The sequence below is a fragment of the Centroberyx affinis genome, unplaced genomic scaffold, assembly GCF_046629955.1.
Source record: "Centroberyx affinis isolate AG114_WGS23_722 - 3 ecotype Tasmania unplaced genomic scaffold, CSIRO-AGI_Caff_v1 ptg000543l_1, whole genome shotgun sequence".
NCBI lineage: Eukaryota > Metazoa > Chordata > Actinopteri > Beryciformes > Berycidae > Centroberyx > Centroberyx affinis.
Window position 1 is genome coordinate 314,907 of NW_027279190.1, and position 23,856 is coordinate 338,762.

General features: G+C 40.5%; 4 protein-coding genes across 5 annotated transcripts; 3 read left to right on the forward strand and 1 right to left on the reverse strand.

The window, feature by feature from the left end:
- The first annotated feature begins 6,461 nt into the window (after positions 1-6,461).
- On the forward strand, positions 6,462-16,967 carry h6pd (hexose-6-phosphate dehydrogenase (glucose 1-dehydrogenase)). 2 transcript variants are annotated; one of them, XM_071517934.1, is made up of 5 exons: positions 6,462-6,477; positions 9,668-10,339; positions 10,427-10,544; positions 12,326-12,595; positions 12,744-16,967. In XM_071517934.1, the coding sequence occupies exons 2-5, from the start codon at positions 9,698-9,700 to the stop codon at positions 14,090-14,092; spliced, it is 2,379 nt and encodes a 792-aa protein (XP_071374035.1). In that variant the 5' UTR covers positions 6,462-6,477; positions 9,668-9,697; the 3' UTR covers positions 14,093-16,967. The 2 variants fall into 2 exon arrangements, with proteins under 2 accessions (XP_071374035.1, XP_071374036.1); XM_071517935.1 differs by lacking the exon at positions 6,462-6,477 and adding an exon at positions 9,065-9,109 and having other exon boundaries at positions 9,770-10,339.
- A 119-nt stretch (positions 16,968-17,086) lies between these two features.
- On the reverse strand, positions 17,087-18,237 carry LOC139642903 (uncharacterized). The gene is made up of 5 exons (XM_071517957.1): positions 18,164-18,237; positions 17,948-18,010; positions 17,762-17,841; positions 17,489-17,619; positions 17,087-17,149 (listed from the first exon to the last, which is right to left on the reverse strand). Exons 1-5 carry the CDS (start codon positions 18,235-18,237, stop codon positions 17,087-17,089), a joined length of 411 nt encoding a protein of 136 aa, XP_071374058.1.
- Positions 18,238-18,689: 452 nt separating this feature from the next.
- Positions 18,690-20,328, forward strand: rbp7b (retinol binding protein 7b, cellular). The gene is given in 5 exon segments (XM_071517945.1): positions 18,690-18,813; positions 19,191-19,369; positions 19,664-19,742; positions 19,745-19,764; positions 20,025-20,328. Coding segments are annotated over 5 exon segments (405 nt in total). The 5' UTR covers positions 18,690-18,740; the 3' UTR covers positions 20,079-20,328.
- Positions 20,329-20,542: 214 nt separating this feature from the next.
- cenps (centromere protein S) lies at positions 20,543-23,735 on the forward strand. Its single transcript, XM_071517944.1, has 5 exons — positions 20,543-20,744; positions 21,176-21,299; positions 22,036-22,069; positions 22,260-22,326; positions 22,636-23,735. Exons 1-5 carry the CDS (start codon positions 20,715-20,717, stop codon positions 22,747-22,749), a joined length of 369 nt encoding a protein of 122 aa, XP_071374045.1. The 5' UTR covers positions 20,543-20,714; the 3' UTR covers positions 22,750-23,735.
- The last annotated feature ends 121 nt before the right edge of the window (positions 23,736-23,856 follow it).

A 23,856-nucleotide genomic window follows, 5' to 3' on the forward strand; every position in this document is an offset into this window, starting at 1 on the left:
AGTAAGTGAATAAAGCCTTGTTGGCTATATGAAAGTTTGTTACCTCAAGTTCTGTATCAATAAAATGTTACAAAATTATTAGGCTCTACCTTTGCTGTAGTGCATAAATCACAGGGTCCCTCAGCCTAGCCAACAAGCTTACCAAAAATACTTATTTACCAAAAATAAATAAAAACTAAATTAGCCCAATATAAACTATAATGAACCAGATAGACAGTAAGGTAAACTACATTATTTAGGTTAACAGCAAACCCCACCCAAAAGATACATTTTTCTCACAAGGTTGTGTATACGTTTATATGTTTGCTTGTTCTTATGCACCCATGGCTGCAAGCAGCATTTCCCCTTGGGGACAATAAAGTTTAATTGAATTGAATTGAATTGGGTTATTGATTATTGAGCTTATGACAATGCTAGCCATTGGCACAATTTAATCATGAGCATTTTTAAGGATAGAATAGGATAGGATAGGATAGTAGGCTACTTTATTGACCCCCGAGGGGACAGGAGAATCAGTTTCCACTCATTCTTTACATCTGTGTTCAGTGTAGCTCAGTGCCCTACTTATCCAGATGCATCATCTATATGTGCTTGGGAGTATAATGAAAGATGGAGCACTAAGCCATATTTGTTAACACAGGTGTAAGTACACCGAAGAGGGACAGGAATTTGACTTTCCATAGGTGGTTTAGCAATATCAGTTTACAGTCTTTCTTGGGTGCATTTACACTTACATTTAAATCTCTCTAGACATCTCTAGACACAATCCAGCATCCTTTATCTGCATTGGAATTTAAAGGCCAGGTGTAAATGGGGTAATAATGTTGACAAAAATTAATATAATAAAATTACTGTCAACAAAATCATTTGTTTACACTGACAAATATCTTTGCGCTGTGGTAGTCTTTCATTGCTAAACAAGTGTGTAAGTTGGACAATCTTTTCTGACTGTCTTCCAAGTAATTGCCTGAATCCTCCACAATATCTCATCCAGGACTTGTCTTTCCCACGACTGGCAAAGGAGGGGTCAAGTGGGGGGGTGGGTTGGTATGAATATATGACTACTAATGAGACGGTCTTCATAAAGAACCTTACAATTTGGGTATGAATATGTGAACACAAAGAAGACCTGACAATAGCATCACCTAGCAACTGTTATCTGGAGGAATTTCAGAGTCAAGTCTTCTCTGTGAAGCGACGTGTACTTGGACAGGAGAGCCCCTCAAGCTGAGAGCCAAACACAACCGGCCACCCTGACAAAGACCCCCAAAAAACCAACTGAAGAGGCTCACATTGTCTTGTCCTATACGTTACCATACACGGACATTAATCATACAACAGACAGAGTGAAAGATGTTGGTTAAAAAAATGGATTAACAAGTTAAGTGTGGGTTGGATTATGCCTTTATGACCCTAAAATGACAATCATTTCGCACAAATGGTGGTTTAACATGAAGAGTTTCATTCCAACAGGAGATATCCACCGTTTGAAAAAAACACTGACACCTATATTCTTACAAAATACTTGCTGGAATGAGAGTGAAGTACAATGTAGCTAAAATTTGCATGCAAATTTCCTGTGCTTCTGAAGATGGAATCATTTGTGTTTTTAAAGCATTAACTGATTAATTTCAGGTTGTATTTTTTCCCAAAATGGTCATATTACAATTTGGAATGCAATCCTTCACATGCAGAAAAAAAAATACATTTGGCACATCTTTTCATGTATTTCTCAATTCTAGCTTTCAAAAATGTTTGCCATTTCTTTCTTTTTAAGATGCAATATGTCCTTTGAAGCGTCATTTAGTAGCCATATTTCAAAAATAGAGAGATTAGGAAACAATGACATTTAATAGAATTGGTGTTATGTTTCTCCTGAGGCAAAATTTGTAATCTGTTTTCAAATCTCAAAGAGATCTCATACCATGCTAGAAGACCTAGAAATCCCTCACTTTGAAATTATTCAACACACTTTGTTTTGAGTGTGAACTGCCACTTGAAGGAAACTTCATCCAAGCACTCAAGAAGCCTTTTCTCTCTCTCTCTTTATTGGTTTTGATACACATTGAGGTACGGTAAGGTGTTATTTTCAAGTGTGTTAATGCTTAGACTCTGAGAAGTGGTTTCTGTTGTCACCCATTTCTCGAAGGTGTCAAAGGTTAACACCCTCTCTAACACACAAGTATGCAAATGCTTTCATTACAATACAGGCTTCTTTTTATCCACCTATAGAGCATGCGTCCTGCTGGAGAGCGGACCGCGGCCGCGGTGCGCTGAGCCCTCTGGGTAGCCAAACACCCCCTCTGGTCCCTGCTTGCTTCTGAGGGGAATGACAACACAAAAGTACTTCACACTGGGGGCTGGGCCTGCATTTTGAGGGTCAGTGAACAGCGGCAGCAGCAGCAACGGCGTGTCATTCAGACTCGGCTCCCCTCACACCCCCGCTCTCCTCGCACCTCTTGTGGTATCAGCAAACAGAGAGGTGGAACACCATTGTAAGCACCGGGGAGTTTTTGTGTAATGCCAACATAAAATGCGCCTACTGTTTTCTACCATTCTCACGGTCAGGGCCCCCCAAAAACCTTGTTAAGAAATGATGAATTTCTGCCTGTGTAAATACATTTCAGGTACTAGCCGGGCCTGTGCAAGTTTGAACTTTATTCTCGTTCTTCATTGATTTATCCACTGTTAGCTATTATTGTTATAATGTGTAAAATATAGTGAAAATAGCGATTTTGATTCACTAAACTCCATATAACTTCAATATAGGCATATCAAGTCTCATGAAAAGAAAGAAAGAAAAAACAACACCTAAAACCATATATTGTAACCATCAACAAAAGCATGGTGTAATGATGTATAAAGCCAGTCTCCAACCACCATCCTTTCATGTTTCTAACAAATAGGGTTTAGTGGTTGTGGTAAATTCTTCTGTATTCTACACCGAGGCAGCGTGCGCTCTGTTGTTCGGACAATGCTGAAAAGCCTGTGCATTGTTTTTCCTCCATTCTTTCAGTTGTCTCACGTTGGAGCCTCTATGCCACCTCAGAAAACACTACCTCTCTCAACTGGAATTTGGGCGGGTGTCTGTTTCCCATGCGGGGCATGTTGTGTGCAGCGCAGCATACAGAAACAAAAGAAAGAGCATGCTCTAACATGTTGTCGTCTTATGAAGGGAGGAAATGTGAGAATGCGGTTGAAAACACAGAACATTACTCATACTTGAGTTAAGTCCAGTTGTGGCTTCACTTTGAACAGTCATCACTGCCTGCATTGGCCTTCTCATCGATGTAACTGGCTGAGGATAAAACTGAATACTGCAGGTTGAGTGATAGTGATACTGACAGATATTTTATCATGAATCAAGGGAAAGGCATTGGTGGTGTTTTCTAACCTTTGAAATATAAAACCACATCATCAGACAAAGGCCCTTTCAACTTTGTCTGTAAGTTAAAGTTATATATAAATTAACCCAACAAATAGACCAATACATTTAAAAATAAGCCTTTGTCCTTGGCGTCCAAATCTTTGCGGTTCAGTATTATGTTCTCCTATTGGTAAGTAACAGGTTGTGTATTCCGGTTTATCCCTGGCACCCCGATCACCGTAATCCCCCTCGTCTGGCAAGTAGAGTGGGGAAAGAGGGCAAGGCCGAAAGTGAAATCTGTAAAGACCCGTGGTAAATGTAATGTGTGCTGGCAAAGGGGCCTAATAAAGATGACAGCACACATTCATATGCATTAGTTTGTGTGCTCAGCTTGACGAAGTCTGCCCCGCAGGCTTAACAAAGGGGAGGAAGGAAGCCAGGGGGCTGAGCAGAGCGCCTGGGGGTGCGGGGCGATAACACACACACTGGCCCTCCAGCTTGTGTCCTGCAGGCTCTCCAGTCTGAGGTTAGAGCAGTGACAGCTGGGGTAGCAGGCTCTGCATGGGCCCATTCTCTCCTTCTAGACTCTAAATACCACCCCCCCTCCTCCCACCACCACCTCCTCTCTCACACACACACACACACACACACGCACGCGCACACACAGGATGTTCTGTCCTGTTTACTATTTACATTTCACAGTGGCTGGCCAACTTGGGAGGGCTCTACAGTGTGATCACAGGCATTACAGCTGTTTGTAAGGTAGTGGTGGGCATAGTGTTTCTATGTGTGTGTGTGTGTGTGTGTGTGTGTGTGTGTGTGTGTGTGTGTGTGTGTGTGTGTGTGTACTCCCATGTTATAACTTGAAATTAAACTACAAAGAGTTGTACAATTCAATTCAATACAATTCAATTCAATACCACCAAATACTTACAATTCAATGGGATTCGTGAAGCAAGCAATACAGAAAAACCAGCAGCTTTAGCAGGGTTTGTAAAATCAGCTGTGGTAGAGAAACAGGGAAAATCATGTCAGCCCTTAAGGAATTATGATTTGTAGTTTGAAGCACTGGTTCTCAACCTGGGGGTCAGGACCCCCCCAGGGGGTTGCAAAATAATTTTGGGATGTCATAAGATGATTTATGAGATAGAAAAAAAAACATTTATTCTGTACAAATTCATTATCATGTCTTTTTTGATTTTTCTCTAATTTTTGCTTTTTGTTCTTATGAAATACTGAATAATTTCTCTGATTTTCCTCTGATAATCAAATGAAACAACTTGAAAAGGAAAAATCATTCTTTGGTTGGACTGACAGGAGGTTGCGAGTATAGGCATCACTTCATTTTAAGGGGTCGCGAGCCAAAAAGGTTGAGAACCACCGGTCTAAAGAACATAAATATGTTTCTGAGAGTTGAAGTCGTCTGATTCCGGCTGCTAACGTGCATCATATTAAGTAGGCTACAAGATGGCACCATGGAGCTGCTGAGTCGAGATGTGTGCTGTAGCAACAACTGTTTAGAAAAGGAAATGGGAGGATCAGAAAGTGCAACAGGCAGTGTGGTCCACAACAATCAGATCATTATTTGGCCAAAAGGGCACCTGCTTTGCCTGAGGTAGGCCTAGAGTCAGAGGGTGAAGACATGAGACAGCTGAGCAATGCAGCGGAAACAGGAGTCAATGTTTATCCACTTAAGTCAGCATTTTCCATTATTCTGATTTATATTAATTCCTATTTTCATAATGTAGACATACAGTGAGGTGGCTTGTTGACATCATGGATTAGGCTGCTGTTATTTTTCAGTTTCAGGTATAACCATGGTGCATTATGAGGTGAGATGATGGTATGATGAGCTGCAGAATGTGAAGAGTATAAAATAGCTATAGCACACAGAGACCAACAGGGGGCCCTCTTGGTTGAACAGTAAACTACAGTCTACAGCTGCCCCCAAGTGACAGGCAGGAGCCAGAGCCACAACCAGTGCTGAAGTGTGACATTATTCATATTATACAGCAAAGTGGTTAAGAAAAAAAAGAATAAAGAGCTCATCCTGACATCATCATGAAAAGTGGATTTTTGTATTTACTTCCTAATGAAGATATAGTCTGTTCCTTTCAAGTATTGTGCTTAGAGCATTGGTGGTAATAAACATTTTTGTGATGTTAAATAACCTAGCCCTAAACCAGGGATGTTCAGAAGAAGCTGAAGTTGTGAAAAATACACTTGGCTTCTTTCACATACTTCACCGCACTCTCCCCCTCCAATGAAAATCCACATGAATTTCAACCCAGTGGACCAGGTGCAAAATTAGATGCCTCCTGGTTTGAGTTCAGTACATTTTTCTTACTCGTCTCATAGCGGAAAGCATCTTAATTCCAGCTTCACCCACTTCTGTTTGGGCAGAGGTCAGATGATTAGGATGAACAGCACTTTCTTTATACTGATCACGCTAACAGTAGCGTAACATCAGCTGCCTGGCAGATGTGACACTTTCTGTCTTTACACTCCATGCTATTGATGAACTGAAATATCACAGTGCCTCTGTGTTTCTTTAAATATTATTATTGTTATTGGAGAGGCTTTGCTCTAAAGTAAAAATGACATCAAATAACACAGACAATTGAAATCAGTTGAAAATGTATGTAGCTGTAGATCTCAGGTGGAAATAATTATGGGGATTTCCTTAGACTTTCACACCCTGCAGTTTTTTTTTTTTTTAACAAAGACCCTTTAATATAGTAGCATCTATGTATCAGGATGAATCAGACATATTTTTAACACAGAAGCATACAAAAAAAATTATTTTAGTTTTCCCTGCACAGGTACAGCAGCCTACTGTAGGTTTATCTGCAGCCTGCACTGTAAATGACGTCAGTCCCGCTGGCCGCCATCTTTATCCAAATATACTTAAATTCTTAGCTTTTAAATTAAAGCATAGCAAATCAAATGTAGGGCATATCTTCGAAATAAAAAAAAAGTGTGTGACTCGTGCCTATAAATCCCCCGCAAAGCCAAAACCTGGGAACAGCAATATCCGAGTCATGTCACGTGACTACTGTAGGAAGCGTTTTGACCAATATCCGTGCATCCTACCGAGAGACAGCAGACAGGTTCGTGACAACTTTTTCGACATACTTTAATACCTATCGACATTAGCCTGTGCAGTTTAGTCGTGTTCTGTGTTTTTTTTTAGCAACATAATGACTACACATTAAAAAGGTACTGTTGTAGCAGGACACTGTGTGTGTGTTTGTGTGTGTGTGTGAGTGCATTTGTCATCCGGTGGGGTTTGACAGCTAGCAGGTGAATCGTGGAGCTGCCAGACATCCTTTTGTGTGAGGACTGATGGCCATGCACATCAGAGCACATGGTTGTCTATAGGCCCTTCTCGTGATATAATGCAAAGGCCTGTTGTGCCAAAATCTGTTTTCCGTTAAAAACTGCACAAGAAAATACTCACGGGGGAAATGCGCGTTGTGTCAGACAGACCAATGTATAGCTTGACAGCTAACCTGTCAAGTCAATGGACGCTTATGTTTTGAGATCTTCGTTGATTTCGAGGTAACATTTCGAGGTCAAAACTATTTAGTTATTTTCTGTCCTGTCGTGAAATCAAGGCGAAAACGCACCGCCAGGGGAAACGCACTTTACATGGGATTCTAGTTTTGGCACAACACGTGTAGCCTATCTGGGAAAACCGGGAGCCTGTTAAATCGGGATATGAGCATACAGTACGTGTCCTCGGTAACATTAGCAACGGTTATTCCAATGAATTGGGAAACACATGAGGCTCCTGACCAAACCAAGGGGTTTTGCATAGTGCAGGGTTAAGTGGGGTTCTCCGAGGACTGATATGTAAAACAGAAGACAGAAAATGCCCCTTTTCTTCCTGCTGGCATTTTATGCCGATATTTGACAGGCAGTTAAATTGATTTGGAGCGTGAATGTCATATAATGAAAGTAGTCAGTGGTGTCTAACTTACTACGGACTGTGGAGGAATCATGTGCTTGGTTGGATCACAATATTCTGGGAAAGAGTTTTTTTATATTTTAAAAGTGAAATTTTGAATGAAGACAGTGTATGGTATGGTATGGCCATTCATTCCTAGATAGTGCAGAAGAACAGCAAGCTGGTCCATTGGACTGAGCTAATGGGGCGTCAGGGTCGGGGTCACCTGAATGAATGCAGGTTTTTTCAAATTCCAATTCCTCACTTGAATTGGAATTTGAAAAAACCTACAGGAAACCGAATTGGAATTTCAGTAAGTTCAATTTATTCAATGAAATTCTGTGTTTTTTCTTGTCTTTTCTGAGATGCACATAGTGTTATAAATACTGAATATCATAAAATGTTAAAGGTACCTTTCAGGTGGTATTTGATTCATAACATGTACTCATATTATTGAATGTATTTGATTTGTTTAACTCTCTTTTATTTGATTCATAGTGTTTGGTTTATAATGTTTAGCAAGTCAAGACAACCTCTCTTAGAAGTGGAATTTAATGGAATTCAATTCTGTTTACGGTCATTCCAGTTCAATTCAAATTCATGAATGGCTCCGACCCTGCTAGATATTGTGACTGCAATGATCCATAACGAACTCAGTGATCCATAACGAACTCAGGAAGGAAACCAGTCTCCTGAAATGTGACTTTTATCACATTTCAGCAGCCAGCTCAGACAGGGCCGAGCTGTGGCCTTTGTTGTTTGCATTGCCACTGTGCAAACATGATTGTGGAACACAGGGATTCCAGATGTTACACAACAGCCCTTTACTAACAGGAGATGATCTATTTTACTTTTTAATGTAACACACCTGTTCAAAACTGCTTTTAATATCCAACTCCCTTTCTTCCTCCTGCCCCATGTTTCTGTCTTTTGCCCTTCTGTTTTACTGACTGCTACTGTGTTACTGACCACTACTGCTTCTGTTGGTGCTATTTTTTTTTTGTGCCTTGCTTTATTGACCTATTCTTGTTTTTGTTTGTTTTTATATAGATTTACGTTGTTGGTTTTAGTATAGTTTTTACTTGCTATGTATTTGTACACTGTTTTTATTTATGATCATACGATTTCTGTGTCTTTGAGTATCTGGAAAATATACAAGTAAAAAGCACTATACAAATAAAATCTATTATTTTGAAAGCTTTTTAGTCTCCTACAAAGTCCAAATTAATGTCTCTTTTTGTCATGAATCAGTTTTGTAACGCATCGGCCCATATGCAGTTCCCAAACCATGCTATAATTCAAAGCATAAAATTGATGTCATTACCAGGCATGATAGGAACAAACTGCAGGCAGTTCTAGGAGATTACTCCTGTTTACACTTAATCGATTTTCCCTGTGGGCTTTCCCATCATGATGAATAGATGATTCTGAATAAGTTCTAGGTAAATAACACTGTAATGACCCAGAGCAAAGTGCAAACTCTGCACCTCTAGTCTACAAGTAGCCAGTGATCATTACGCTCCTGACAGTCTCACTGCAGCACATCTCCAATTCTTGTGGGACTTCAAAAAGCTGGGGAAAGAAACTTTGCTAAGTAATGTACTAATTATCTGTTTTATCTATGGATATCTGTAGAGGTTAGGCTATATAGGAACAATTATTATTGCATTTTGCTTCCGTTTGTTGTGTTCAGATTATAATAGTTGTTAATTTGCACTGTTTTTTTTACTTTTCATTATTAGATGAGAATGTTGCTTGCTAGTGTTGCTGTTACAGTTTTAATTTGCATTTATGTACAGTACTGTGCAAAAGTCTAGGCACCCTAGATTTTTTATATACATTTTGTCTTAGATGTTTATTTGTTTTCTGCATTAGTGTGTCAGTAGACTGCTCTTTACAGTATTTTTTTTTTAGAAACTTTTCATTTCATTATTTTTGAAAGCATCTTCACTTTACGGAATTGTTTTTTTTTTTTTTTTACATGTGCCTAAGACTTTTGCACAGTGCCGTAGTGTCAGTTTTTGTTTTGGTATTTTGACAGTGCCAAACAAAATAGCAGTAGCTATTTTATGTGTACATTGCTGGAAAACTGTTGGAGGTTATTCAGACTATCAGACAGTAAATGGGGTTCTATTTATTTATAGGTTTTCTGCTATATGAAAATAATTCTTAACCATTTTCATGTTATTCCAGTTAGTTTTGGAGATAGAGATATTTTCAGTTTATTCATTTGCCTTTTTCCCAAACATTTTTATTATCAATGTTTCTTCATGCCTAGTTTTAGCTTCAATTTGGTGTCTGATGCTAGATGTTGCCAACATGTAATATCTTCCATTGCTGTGTTCATACAGGAGCTTGGATTAGCTGTTTAGGACCAGAGCATGTTTGCGACTGTGTTGCTGCTTCTGGTCGCTCTTTGTGCTCAGGGAGGAAATGGCAAGGAGGAACAAGAGGCACAGAGACTTGGCCATGTTTCGGTGGTAATAGTGGGAGGCACAGGTGACCTGGCGAAGAAGTACCTGTGGCAGGGCTTTTTCCAGCTGTACATCAACCAGGTCAATAGTGGAAACACCTTTTCCTTCTACGGTGGAGGACTGTCACCTGTGGATCAAGCCATACCGGTCTTCTTTGAGATCCTGAAGGGTGTGTCCTGCAACAAAGATGTACCTGTGGAACGCTGTGCCCTGCTGAAAGAGCAGTTCCTGCGGCTCGCACAGTATCGGCAGCTAAAGACCCCTGAAGACTACCAGGATCTGGCTAAGCACATTGAGCAACAACTTAAGGAAGAGGGAATGGTGGAGGCAGGGAGGCTCTTCTACCTTTCAGTACCAGCCTTTGCATATGCAGACATTGCTGATAAGGTCAATAGCAGTTGCAGACCGGCCAGCGGGGTGTGGCTGAGAGTAGTGCTAGAGAAACCTTTTGGCCATGATTTCAGGAGTGCACAAATACTAGCAAGTCAACTGGGGAACTCCTTGAAGGATGAAGAAATGTACAGGATTGACCATTACCTGGGGAAGCAGGTAATGAAATCTCATGCGTGCAGTAAACTCAAACCCATAGCACCACAACTCTGATTTCATGACATGCTTTTCTACTTTTGTTAAAAGGTTGTTTCAAAGATACTGCCATTCAGAATACAGAACAAGAAGTTTCTGGATCCCATCTGGAACAAGCACCATATAGAGAGAGTGGAGATTGTACTGAAAGAGACCCTGGATGCTAAAGGTGATTATTAATAATAATAATAATAATAATAATACATTTAATTTGTAATGCACTTTTCATTAGAAGTAGGAAATCTCAAAGTGCTACAGAGTAAAAGAAGAAAAAACAGGAGCATAAAAACCGATAAAAATGAACCAACAGCAAAGATCATTAAAAGCCACACAAAGGAAAAAGGCCTGATTTAAAAAGGAAAAGTTTATAGACAATGCATAAAGACAAAGATAAAAAAACAGCACAAAGTTAAGGAAAGGCTCTGTTAAAAAGGAAGGTTTTTAGGCCCTTTTTAAAAGCATTGATAGTCGGAGCTTGGTCCTGGGGGGATGGAGAAGGTTGTTATTTCTGGATCGCAGGTTACGTGTGGACGTTTGTGTTGTGAGCAGTTCCTTGAGGTAGGGAGGGGCATTTCCGTGGATGCACTGATGCGTTAGCAGAGATATTTTATATTCGATCCTGAAGGAGACAGGAAGCCAGTGTAGTGAGTGTAGGACAGGTGTGATATGTTCATGTTTTCGCACTCTCATCAGGATCCTAGCAGCACTGTTCTGGATGTGTAAGAGCTTCTGGAGGCTCCTGCTAGGAGTCCCCGATGAGAAGTACGTCGCAATAGTCCAGCCTTGAGGAGACAAAGGTGTGGACAAGTTTCTCCGCGTCTGACAGGCTAAGTGTGGGACGGAGTTTGGAAATGTTCCTGAGGTGGTAGAAGGAGGTCTTGCACAGATGTTTGATGAAAGGTCAAGTGAGGGTCGAACCTAACACCCAGGTTTGAGACTGATGAGGAGAGGGGAATGTCTTGGCCAGAAAAGGTGATGTGAGTTATGGGAGATGACTGGACCTGGTGTGGGGTGCCAACTAAAATAGCCTCAGTTTTGGAGCTGTTTAGCTGCAGGAAGTTGTTTCATCCAGGCCCTTATCTCCTCAAGGCAGGTGGTTAGTGATGATGATGGCGACGACGATGACGACGACAAGGCTGCAGAGGGGGTTGGGACATTTTTTAGATATAGTTGTGTGTCGTCTGCATAGCAGTGGAATGATATTCCATGCCGGCTAATGACACGGCCGAGGGGGGGTATGTACAGGGAGAACAGGATGGGGCCGAGAACCGACCACAGGTGACAGGGTGTGTCCGGGACTTTGCACCTCCCAAGGAGACATACTCAATTCTTCTAGACAGGTAGGATTGTGAGAGTGGAGAAAAGCTGCTTTGGAGTTGCCAGGTCTTTTGTTGATAATGCTGGAGTAAAACTGTGACCGTGCTTCTCTGAGGGACTTTGAGGAGGCCTTTTGGTGTTCTTGATAGGCTAATCTGTGAACAGTGAGCCCAGAAATTCTGAGACGCCGCTCAAGTACACACCCAGCTGCCTTCATTTTCCGCAGTTCGCAGGTGAACCAGGGGGCTGAGAGTGAGAAGGGTTTCACAGGGGCATGGAGATCCAGGACACTGCTCAGGGTTTTATTGTAAAAGTCCACCGATTCACTAGCTAATGAAAAGTTTGCAGAGGAGATGTGCTGGAGGTCCAAAGTCATGATGTTTTTCAGGTTTCTGAAACACATTTGGCGCTTGGGCTTGGTATGTTCAGACAAAAATTGCAGCTCCATTGAAATTAAAGAGATTAAAAAGCTTTGTAAATGTAAAATTGATATAAATCATAGTCAAAACCATATCAATAGAATATTTTCCTGCAATTGGGCTCTAAATCATTCTTTGGAGCTATCAAAAGAGAACAATAATTCTAACATACATTTGTGTGCACTTGTTCTCCTCTCTTGTTTATTCCTCAAAGGTCGTATTCCCTTCTATGACCAGTACGGAGTAATCAGAGACGTGCTACAGAACCACCTTACTGAGGTCATGACGCTGTTGACCATGAGGCTGCCCGTGAATCAGAGCAGCAATGAGGAAGTTCTCCGGAACAAGCTGAAGATCTTCAGGTCCTTGCAGCCCTTGGGAAAGAATCAAGCCGTTATCGGCCAGTACCAAGCGTACAACAACGAGGTTCAGGAGGAGCTGAACAAGACCAAGGAGTACCTCAGCCTCACACCGACGTTTGCTGGTGAGTGTGTAAAAGTTTTCTCATTCATTACTCTGATTCTACTATTTTTACTTTTAAAAATTGTGTACTACTCTTTAAAAAATGTGCTATACAATAAACCTATACCTACTAATAAATGATCCTGTTGCTGTTTGTTTCTATATTTCAGCGGTTATGGCACACATTGATATGGCCCAGTATGATGGCGTGCCAGTTGTTCTGATCTCAGGGAAGAAGTTAGATGAGCGGGTGGGGTACGCACGTGTCCTTTTCAAGAATGACATCTTTTGTGTTCAGAACCATAACAGCGTTCACTGCAAGCCTAAGCAGGTAATTTTTTACTTTGGACACGGCAGCCTTCAATATCCAGCAATTCTTGTAACTAAAAATCTATTCAAGCCAGTTGTGATGGACGGTGAGTGGAAGGAAGTGACAGAGCATAAAGATGTCAGTGTCCTAGGTTTGCCCATTTCAGACTATTATGTGCAAGCTCCAACAGTGCAGAGGGAAGCTTATTCAGAACTTATTGCTCAAATCTTCAGTGGACGGAAGGATAGCTTCATCAGCGCCGAACACCTCCTGGCCTCCTGGGGCTTATGGACACCGCTGCTCGATAGCCTGTCCAGCTCTTACCCTCGTATCTACCCCGGGGGCGCCGACAACGCCAACCTGTTGGACTTCCATCTGAGAGGAAAGGAAATTAGCTACGCCAACGAAGCAGTGGTAATAATTGCCCCTGACCAGATGGGTGGCCCATCAACAGACGGTTTCCAAGTGATGCAAGGCAAATATCGCAGTGCTGACATGGTGTCTGCCTGGGCTGAGGAGCTTGTTGAGAGGCTGGCTGCAGATGTGCAGGCAGCGGCTGAGGCAGCGGTGAGTGAGGGGGGAACCTTCCACCTCGCCCTCTCTGGTGGCTCCACCCCCCTGGCTCTGTTCCACAGGCTGGCCCTGTACCACTTCTCCTTCCCCTGGAGGGACACCCATGTGTGGATGGTGGACGAGCGCTGCGTGCCTCTGACAGAGTCGGAGTCAAACTTCCGCAACGTGCATGACCACCTGCTCCAACATGTGAGGATACCCTACTACAACATCCACCCCATGCCCGTGCAGCTCAACCAGCGTTTATGCGTGGAGGAGGATGGAGGAGCGCTGCTGTACGAGAGAGAGGTCAACAAGTTAGTTAATGGCTCCAGCTTCCATTTTGTACTGTTGGGCGTAGGCTATGATGGCCACACAGCCTCTCTGTTCCCTGGTGGTAAAGTGGACGGCCATGGGGACAGTCTGGTGGCCTTCACTGAGAGTCCCGCCAAACCTCACCAGCGCATGAGCCTCACTCTCGGGGCCATCAACCGTGCCCACAAGGTTGCTGTATTAGTGATGGGCAAGGGCAAGCATGAGCTGATTACCCAGCTGAGCCGAGTCAAAGACAACCCAGACAAATGGCCTGTCACTGGGATTAGGCCTGCTAATGGCAGGCTTGTTTGGTATATAGACTATGATGCTCTTTTAGGTTAGGAATAAAATGCCAAACTTTCAGGTGTTTGAATCAGACAAATGTGATTTATGATTGGAACTGCTAGAATTGGATATATCTATATATATATATATATGCTGGATATTGACAAAGAATGTATTTATGAGCCAGCACCTACATGTGTTGAATGTGAACACCTCAAATTGTAAACTTTTTTTTTTCTTCCCATGTGAGAGAGAAATATATGAGACAGATATATATAGAATATTTTTATTTTAGCCTAATTGGGTGCCAAATGTGCAGAGTTTGCAACATAAAATAAACCAGTGAGTACCTAAAAGTTTAGACAATTATTTGAAGTTTAGTATAGTTAGTATATTCTCTGCAATTAACAAATTACAGCTTATGTGGCACTATATGAATATTTGATGTGCTAACCCACACATCTGGTACTCTGAGACTAAAAGCTTGTTCAAACGAACACTAAGAATTGTTTTCATATGCTCTGTCACACAGGTTGTCTGTTTATGTGCGTGAATGATTTTGTTTACCAGAAGAGATCTCAGGTGAATTTGTAAATTTGCAGTTTACTATGTAATCTACATTTTTTGATTGCATATGTTTTATATTGTTACGTAGCAGTGACCTTCCTTCTTACTTTTCATCAATGAGAAATAGGCTAAACTGTGGCCCCACAAAACAGTTTATGTCTTGTTTGTATTCACCTCAGTAACACAAAACATTGTATTTGGAGTGCCTTAATAGAAAACTTATCCTGTGGACAGTTGTGATAAAGAGTAATGTCAGATATTTACTACATGGTGCTTGACCAAAAAGCACATTCCATAGCCATAGAGATTTCAATTTCATTTTCATTTTTCAAATTCAACACTTGTTGAAATAGTGATCTTCAGGTGCTTTTTGTAGATAGAGCCCAAAAAAGTGGACTACTACTGAATTTTAGCATTCACTACTGTGCCTTTGTTTGGTCCATATTAATGAACATTCACTGTAGTGTCTCTCAGCTGCAAAGAGAGAGAGAAGACTTGGTCCTCGTCTGTGATACATACAGTACAGGATACCTCCGTAAGGAATGAGCTGGAAAAAGACAATTATTCTATACATCAATTACATCATACAAATAACTTTCTCATTCAGTGTCAGTGCAGGTCCAGACTGCATGTTGGCACGATATAGTATTACAGATTGAAGTCGTCGTTTGTCCTAGTTCATAGGAACATTATGTAGTTTATCTAATTTCTTAAATCTGAGTGCCTTTTTAAGCTATCAATATTTTGATTTGCTTCCCATACCTTCACCATAATTTTCAAATGGTTTTAAATTTTTACTTACTAGGTATGACGGGTAGAAATTAATTAGGATGAATACATTATCTGAAAAGTAGAATTTATACTGAAGTATGAAACGGTGATCAATCATGTGGCGACTTGTGGAGATGGCAAAGAGCAGGTAAAACAAATCTGCAAACTGAATTGGTGTTGTATTGGTTATATTTCCCAATTGCTTGGCACACAGTTTGGTCTGTTGTCACCCCGCCATTCATCAAAACTATGGTTTTCCCAATTATCATTGAGATCATTCAGAGGATGAGGATCACTTAGCATTCAATGCAGTGTTTGCACTCATATTAGTACTTGGATGCCCTTGCTTCATCAATGTGATAAATAAAAGTTTCCTTTGCTTTTCCTTAACACATAGTAAGGAAAAGCAAAGGAAACTTTTATTTATCATATTGATGAAGCAAGGGCATCCAAGTATCCAAGATCCATTATGGTTTACTTTTCCAAGGGGACTGAACACCACTTTAAGTACTGTATACAGATTTCACATGTATATTTTTATTTGTATAATTCAGCACTAAATTGATTTATTAAAGGAATAGTTCACGAAAATTCTGTCATCATCTACTGACCCTCATGCCAAATGAAACACAGGTGAAATTTGTTAGTCCATATAACACACAGGGAGGTTGCCAGCACAACTTGGTAGCAGCCTTCTCCAAAACAACTGAAGTCAATGGGGACCAGTTCTTTAGAGTTCCAAAACAAAAACAGCCAAACAATCACACTGTGAATAGAAAGACCTATACACCATTTGTTGCAAATCAATCAGCTGTAGTTAAGATTTGCACTAAATTATGGTGTAAATATACTGTAGGTCTTTTTGAAACCCTGAAGAACTGGTCCCCACTGACTTCAGTTGTTTTGGAGAAGGCTGCTATGGAGTTGTGCTGGCAACCTCCCTGTGTGTTATGGCGCTTTTCCACTGCATGGTACCGGCTCGACTCGACTCGACTCTACTCGCCTTTTTTGGTTTTCCACTGGCCAAGTACCAGGTACCAGGTACCATATTACGTAGTACCTGGTACTTTTTTTCGTGGGACCTCCGTCGAGGTTCCAAGCGAGCTGAGGCGATACCAAAAGGTGACGTGAAAACACTGCAGACCACTGATTGGTCAGAGAATCGTCATCGCGACACGGGACGTATATGCTAACGTTAGCTTCCAGGCTAGCTTACCCTCTTGCGTCGCCTTGAGCAGCCAGAGAGCAGTCTGTTGTCATTGAGGGGGTACTATCTGCAGTGGAAAACCAAAGTGGTACTACCAAAAGCGAGTCGAGTCGAGTCGAGGCGAGTTGAGCCGGTACTATGCAGTGGAAAAGCGGCATTTTATGGACAAACTTCACCTGTGTTTCAACTGGCATGAGGGTGAGGAGATGATGACAGAATTTTCATTTTTGGGTGAACTATTCCTTTAAAACATATTTATAGACTAAAATGGAAACATTGTTTTTTGTATCCATCAACAAATTAAAAGCAAATGACACAACAAGCCAGACAGACCACTCTGCTTTGTAACACTTGACTAAAATGAGCATTAAAAACCGGTAAGAATGATTAAGTTACTTTTCCCTTTGTGTTCCAATGGTTTAATCTTACTAGCTGGTGGAGGCATGGAGACCATGAAACATTCATGTGTGGAGTATTGAATGTCAAAGTGGGACAGCTGAACTGGTTTACGGCTCATTGTTCCCTCTCAGGCCGAACACAGGCAGCCTTTTAGTCAGCCAGAGTCCTCCCTTCACCGAGAAAAAACCTGAACAGACACAAGCGTTAATTCTCTCAATGGGTTTGAAATGAAGATGCTGTGCACTGCAGGTTGGACGTGTAGGTGTTGAGTGTCAAGAGAGTATGAGAATTTCACTTTACCTGCGCTGCAAATACAAGCCAGTGTTAGAATAAGGGACAAGTAGTACAGCTCCGGTGTGGTTTTTGCCTGTGAATTTGCAAGTATAATTTCATTGCTGCACTTTTCCTATCGTGCGTGGAGCACACTGATATCATTCAAACGGTTAAGCTTTACATACACGTGACATGTTTTTTCAGGCTGGAAATATGGGGCTGAAGTCTTTTCTTACGCATGCTGCTGCTGTCAGAGTCAGGATGGTGGTGCACAGTCCTTGGCAGAATGACAGCAGTCCAAACGCATGGAAGGAAGCCCGAAAGCTCTGAGGAACTGGGTCTATCAACGTGAAAATCACTGAAAAACCTGTTAAGAGAGTTGAATACGTTTACATGATGAGATTCTACCTCACAGGTTTGTTTGAGTCGAGCACTTTATGCTGCTCAGTACCTCATTTAAAATGTGAGAAATGCTGCATTGTATTGTGAAATCATGTGATGCGATTTACCTGAAGCCATGAAGGATAAGGCGATGGAGGCTGAGAGGTTGTTCAGAAGAGGCTGCCTGCAGTATCTGGAGGATTTCGGCCTTGGATTGAAAACACAACATTATGAATGCCAAGCCTAAAATTGTAAAAAAAAAACCAATCCAAAATATTTAAAAGGCCTGATGCCATTAGCTGTGATCTAGTTACCTTCCCATGACGTAGAAATGAGGGACCAGAACCAGTGCTGTGAACACTGCATTGACTATTTGACTGCAAATGAAACGTTTAGAAAAAAATCAATAACAAAAAAGCTGAAACAGTATTGAGGCGTTTTTGTATTAAATCAAAATTTGAAATTTAATCATAATCATACAGACTAGTTTCCGACCATTATAAAAACATCCACCACACACAAATACTTACAATTTTAATCTTTGATTCCTTGGTATCCATCTGCTAGAATGATATGCCATGAAGATTAGCATGTAATGAAACATGGATCTTTATACACACATTCAGCCGGACTTGTAACTCCATTCCTGTTCAGCTGCCAACTGCTCCAAAAGTGAGTGAAAGGAAGGATCACATTTCACCGAGAAGGATCACTTTAGAGTGCTGCTCCAGTCAAGGGAGCCTGTGCTAAAAGCCCAACTTGTGCACAGAAATGTTAGCTTGAAGATGATTGTGTCATGTTTTTGCTCAATGCTGGCTTCAATAGAACAATATTAAAAGTGTATAATATGTTCATGTGGTTTAAGTCATCATGTCCTGTTGAGAATCATCTGGCAGGATAATTTCCTCATACTACTGTGTAAAAAGTCTTGTTCCGCCCTGCAGTGCTCCTCTATTGTATATGTGTCCAAAATAGCAACAGCGGGCAATATATCACCCCTGCCCCATATTGACACACAATGGAACATCCCACCCAAGACATTTTAATCCGCTCTCTCCTAAACTTCACATCAGTTGAGCTTTCCAGAGAGTCACACAAACATCCAGCATGCCTGTCAGCTACAGTGGGACATGGGACATCGTCAGCAATGACAACTTTGAAGGATACATGGTCGCCCTTGGTAAGTGTCTTGGCTCTTGTAAAACAAGACAAATGTCTGTCTCAGAAAAATATCAGAACTTCTCAGGATTTTTTGGAAGTCCTTAGATATATTTTTAGCTGAACTAGTTATCTGAATGGTGTGATCATGAAATCTTGTAATATATGAAGAGTCCTCTGACAAAAAAAAAAAAAAGTCCTACATTGTTTACTGTTCCTGAGCCAATGTGTAGCCTATTCTTTACACAGCAACCTGAGGGAGGGTTAAAATGTCCAGTGACAGTAAATGTTCAGGTGATTTTGGTGGATGCGGTCAAAAGTGTGGCGCAGGGTAAAGTTAACAGGATTCTACAGGAGTGAGATCTTGTTATAACGTGTCCTTCTCTTTTTCACACACAGGCATTGATTTTGCAACGCGTAAGATTGCCAGTATGTTAAAGCCCCAGAAAGTGATTAAGCAAGATGGAGATTCTTTCTCCATCCAAACATTTACTTCTTTCAAAAACTACTCGATGTTATTCAACATGGGAGAAGAGTTTGAAGAGGTGACCAAAGGAATGGACAACAGAACATGCCAGGTGGAAACTTTCATAACTTGCAGTATCACAGTCACTAAGTTCACCCATCATGTTTCACATGCTGCTGTAACCAGGACAACACAGACACATGAAAGAGAGAAAATAAAACAAAAGCAAGAGAATAGGAATGCCCAGGGAAACAAATGGAAATGTCAAATAAATAAGCTAATAAAATCATGCCGCTGTACAGTGCAGTTTCAGTTGTACAGCCTTGTAAACCCCAAACTGCAGTCTGTATCATAAACCATAGTCCAATATTATTTTACTTATTATCTCATTTTTATTTCCTATCAGACTGTGGTTAACTGGGACAATGATAAGCTGGTGTGTGTTCAGAAAGGAGCAAAGAAGAACAGAGGGTGGACCCACTGGATTCAGGAGACCAACTTCATCTGGTACGACTTTACCGTCAAGGGGAATCATTTTATTTTTTACATCCAAATGAGATTTATATTATATAATAGATATATCAGGTACAAACTAGAAAATATACCCTGCTTCCCTTCAAAAATCTTCCTGGAACCGGACACTTCCAATTCATTACACCATCATGTATCAATGCAATATCAGATTATGTGAATACCCACTACAATATATAGCCTAACTAAGACATAATAGCCTAGTTGATGTATTCATAACTTTTTTTCTCTTTCAGGAGCTCACTTGTGAGGATCAAGTCTGCAAGCAAGTTTATAAAAAGACTGCTTAATTGTTTCTACTTTGAAGGCTCTGTAATGATTGTCATAGATATGATCAGACTACGCAGAGGCAGAGAAATTTGAAACATACATTTATATGATATATATATATAGCCTATAGCCTACATATGAGCTATATATGAATGATGGCAGTATTATATTCTCTATGCGAACATGTAATCTGAAAATATATCTCTGTGTGACTGTGGTGATTTTGAAATTTTGTAGTAGGCTATTCCAAACCACTAGATGGTGCTCTAAAAGTTGTAAATAAAAAAAAAAATAAAAAAAATAGAAAAAAAAAACCCTAAAATTGTTTTTATTTGTTTGTAGTTTTTGATGTTGTTTTGTTGAGCTAGAGCCACAAAAACTTAGCAGAGCCATGAATGTACACACTCCAGTATTGTAGGTGGCGGTATGCACCTTGAAGCTGGTTTGGGACTCGTCAATAAACGCAGAGAAGAAGAAGAAGTGTTGTTGGTTGGATGGTAGATTTGTACCGCGAAACTTTTCAAGTAGCTTCAACCAAACATGCTCGCTAACTAGCTGTGTTTTGTCTGCCATGCGATGATTTTCTGAAGGCTTTGCCAAATTTGTCCTTAAGTTGGTGTGAATCAACCTTGATCAAAGTTTTGTTGACAAGAAAAATGTCAGTTGAAAAAGAAGCGATACATCAGGTGAGGATAACTCTAACTCCGGCCAAACTCTATGACACCGCTGTATGATGTGGTCTTTTGATCGGTAAATACATACCTACCTGTTAGTGCAGCACTGGAAAGTGTGGGTTTTATTGACATACGACCTGCTTGGTGGATCACTCGCCAGCCGCAAGTACCAGTGGATCCTTATGATTCAGAAAAATGCTTAGCTGATGTTATGTGGTATGTAACCGACGATGAAAAGGCAACAGTAAACAGGGTGTCTTTATTTTGGTGTTTAGTTTGGTTTGGAACCTTCTCTCCAATGCAGTAGTTAACGGCACGTATCCGGGCTAGCAAGTTAGCCAGTCAAGCCTAAGGTAGATACAGCAGCTGACTGGATATCGTCAACAATAATAGCACCGCTTTGCACATTTGACCTGGATTTGATTTTAGCTTTTGAATTGTAGAGACTGAAGGCAGCAGTGCATTACACTGTGGGTCGCATGTGTCAACGGATGGGAGAAGACCATCGGAGGGAGTTCAGCCGACAAGTCATAGCTGCTATAGCTGAAACGACATTCAGGCAATGTGGTGGGTTTCAACAAAGCTATGAGTCCAGTCTGCTCCATCAGACATCGCAGTCAACACATAACTAGCTGTAATACACGGATTGGGGCAAATGGGGCAATGATCATAATTTGAGATGAGATGTATTTGTCTAATTTCCAGCAGAGTATAGGTACAGTAAAATTGAGGTGTAAAACAATTATCAAGATAGAAAAACTTAATTCACACATAATTATGAAGTAGAAAATATATATTGCAGACACCTTAACATAGCAATTTCACCCCTCTCAATAGTGTAGGTCTGAAAGATAGACAAAAAATATATCTATAAATCTTTTTTGGCAAAATATTGCAATTTAAACTGCGATTCATATCATCACAAGTTTTTCTTGTCATTTTTTTTTTTTAGAACTTTAAAATTGTTTAAAGAAAATTGATTTTGTTAAAAAAAAATTCACAGACTTGACTTGGACTCATTTTGCTTGATTCATGGACCAAAGATTAGCTGGAGCTCTAAAACACCTTTTTTAGAAATACATTTTGGACGCCCCCTCTCTCTTAAGCAATTAATTGCAGCCTCTGCAATTTAGTAATTGCAGAAGTTAATATTGCAGTAAAAAAAATTGATTAACTGCTCATCTCTACCATAGTGCCTGTTTGTTTCTATAGTACCAGGTACCAATGAGACTAAAGCTGCGTAATTTCCACAAATCCATTCAATCTCAGCCTCCCTCTGTTGTCTCTCATGTTCCTTTTTCAGATGTATTTGCAAAAGACTTGGAGGCATTTGCTAGGTAAGAACCGATATGTCACTTTCACACCTGCTTGTCACTGGTGAGTTAATCCAGAAGTGGGGTTTAATTTAACCAACACATCTTGGAGATCATCTTTGTTCCATTAGACTATGTGCAAACCAGTTCGTGTAGTTTTATCTTTTCCTTTTGAATGAAGTGTGTAATTTACAATGTAGTGTTTGGATTCCAGGCACGCTAAGAGAAGCACAGTGTCTCCAGAAGATGTAAAGCTCGCAGCCCGTCGCAGTACTGCATTGGTGAGTTACTTCCATCATATTGGCACAAAGGAATTATACATCAATTATCAGAGGATGTATGCCGTCTTCAGTACTGTTGCTATAAGTGACTATAGGTTTATCCAGACTCAACAAAAATACTTTTTTTTCCTTGTAATCCACTAAATCAGAATCAAACATGTACATGGTAGGCTACTCAAAAACATTACTGGACATTTCCACTTGACATTTCACCATTTCATCCTAATGCAGTATATTAAAACCATATAAGGGTATATATTCTACAGCAGACAGCACATTTTATGTTTGATTTCCCTTTATTTATTCCAGTCCATCTTCATACAAAATAAAAGTGAAGAACTTAATCAGGAGCAGAGGGATTCAAAGAAGAAGAATACTGGGAAGAGGAAGAGCAGAGACACTGAAGAGGAAAGCAGGGAATAAGGACAAGACACAGGCAGGCCTGCAGAGTCTCCCTAAATGTGTGCAAAATTTATAACAAAACATGTATGCTGCCTAATTTGTGTATAAATAAATGGTATATAAGTATCATCTAAATGGTAATACCATCATTGATTTATGGTAACCATACTGCATTTGATCTGTACTTTCAAGAGCTCTATAGCATGAAATACTGTTGCTGAAATACTATGAGGTATCATCGGTTTTGCAGATTTTCTTTTAGCACGTACACTTTTGCAGTTGAGGAGCAATTAACCTCCCAACATTAGCTGTCCTGGGACTCTGACACTATCATTATTTGGCAAAAATGAAAAGCCACTAAAAGCACAAATGAGTGGTGGCAAATAGATGCCCGGATTGGCCAACACTAGAGGCTGACTGTTAATTAACCTCTAAATGTATACAGGTTAAAAACATAACATTATTCAAGTGAAACTAAAAGGTAAAAGTTGATTTCATAATCTTATAGAGTGGTGGTGTTAAGATTCTTAAATTCTTACAAAAGCATATTACACTAGCATATTTTTTCGTTGGAGCATGTAAAGAGGGAATTACTTCTACACTTAACCTAGAGAAACTTCAAATGGACTGTTAAGTCGACTTCACTTCCCAGAATGTATAAGGCCATCTAAAACAAATTTACCATCACCAGTTGAAAGGCTCAGCAATGTGCCATCCACACCCTTGTTCAAAGCATATCTTAGGTTTGATCTAGGCATGACCAGAAGGTTGATGATTTACTTTCCCCCTATCAAAAACCAAAGCATTGTTCCAGGAGTTGGTACCACATTGCTGAGTCTAGCCCATTTAGGATGAAACCTAAGACTTTGATTCCTCACAGCTTCCCCTAACTCCATCACAGAAAGGGGGATGAGTTATCAAAAGGGATGATTCACTTTCAGACAAGCCATCAAAAGCAGCAAAAAGACAGGTACTACCCCATGTCATGTCTGAGAAGGCCACACAATGAAAGTGTTGGTACTTCCGTCTTCGTCCTTCAGAACAGACTTCAGTCAGGGTTCAAACGGAGACCTCGACCAGCAGAGCCCAAGGTCCCTAGATATGTGAATCGAATTAGATTTTTTTTGT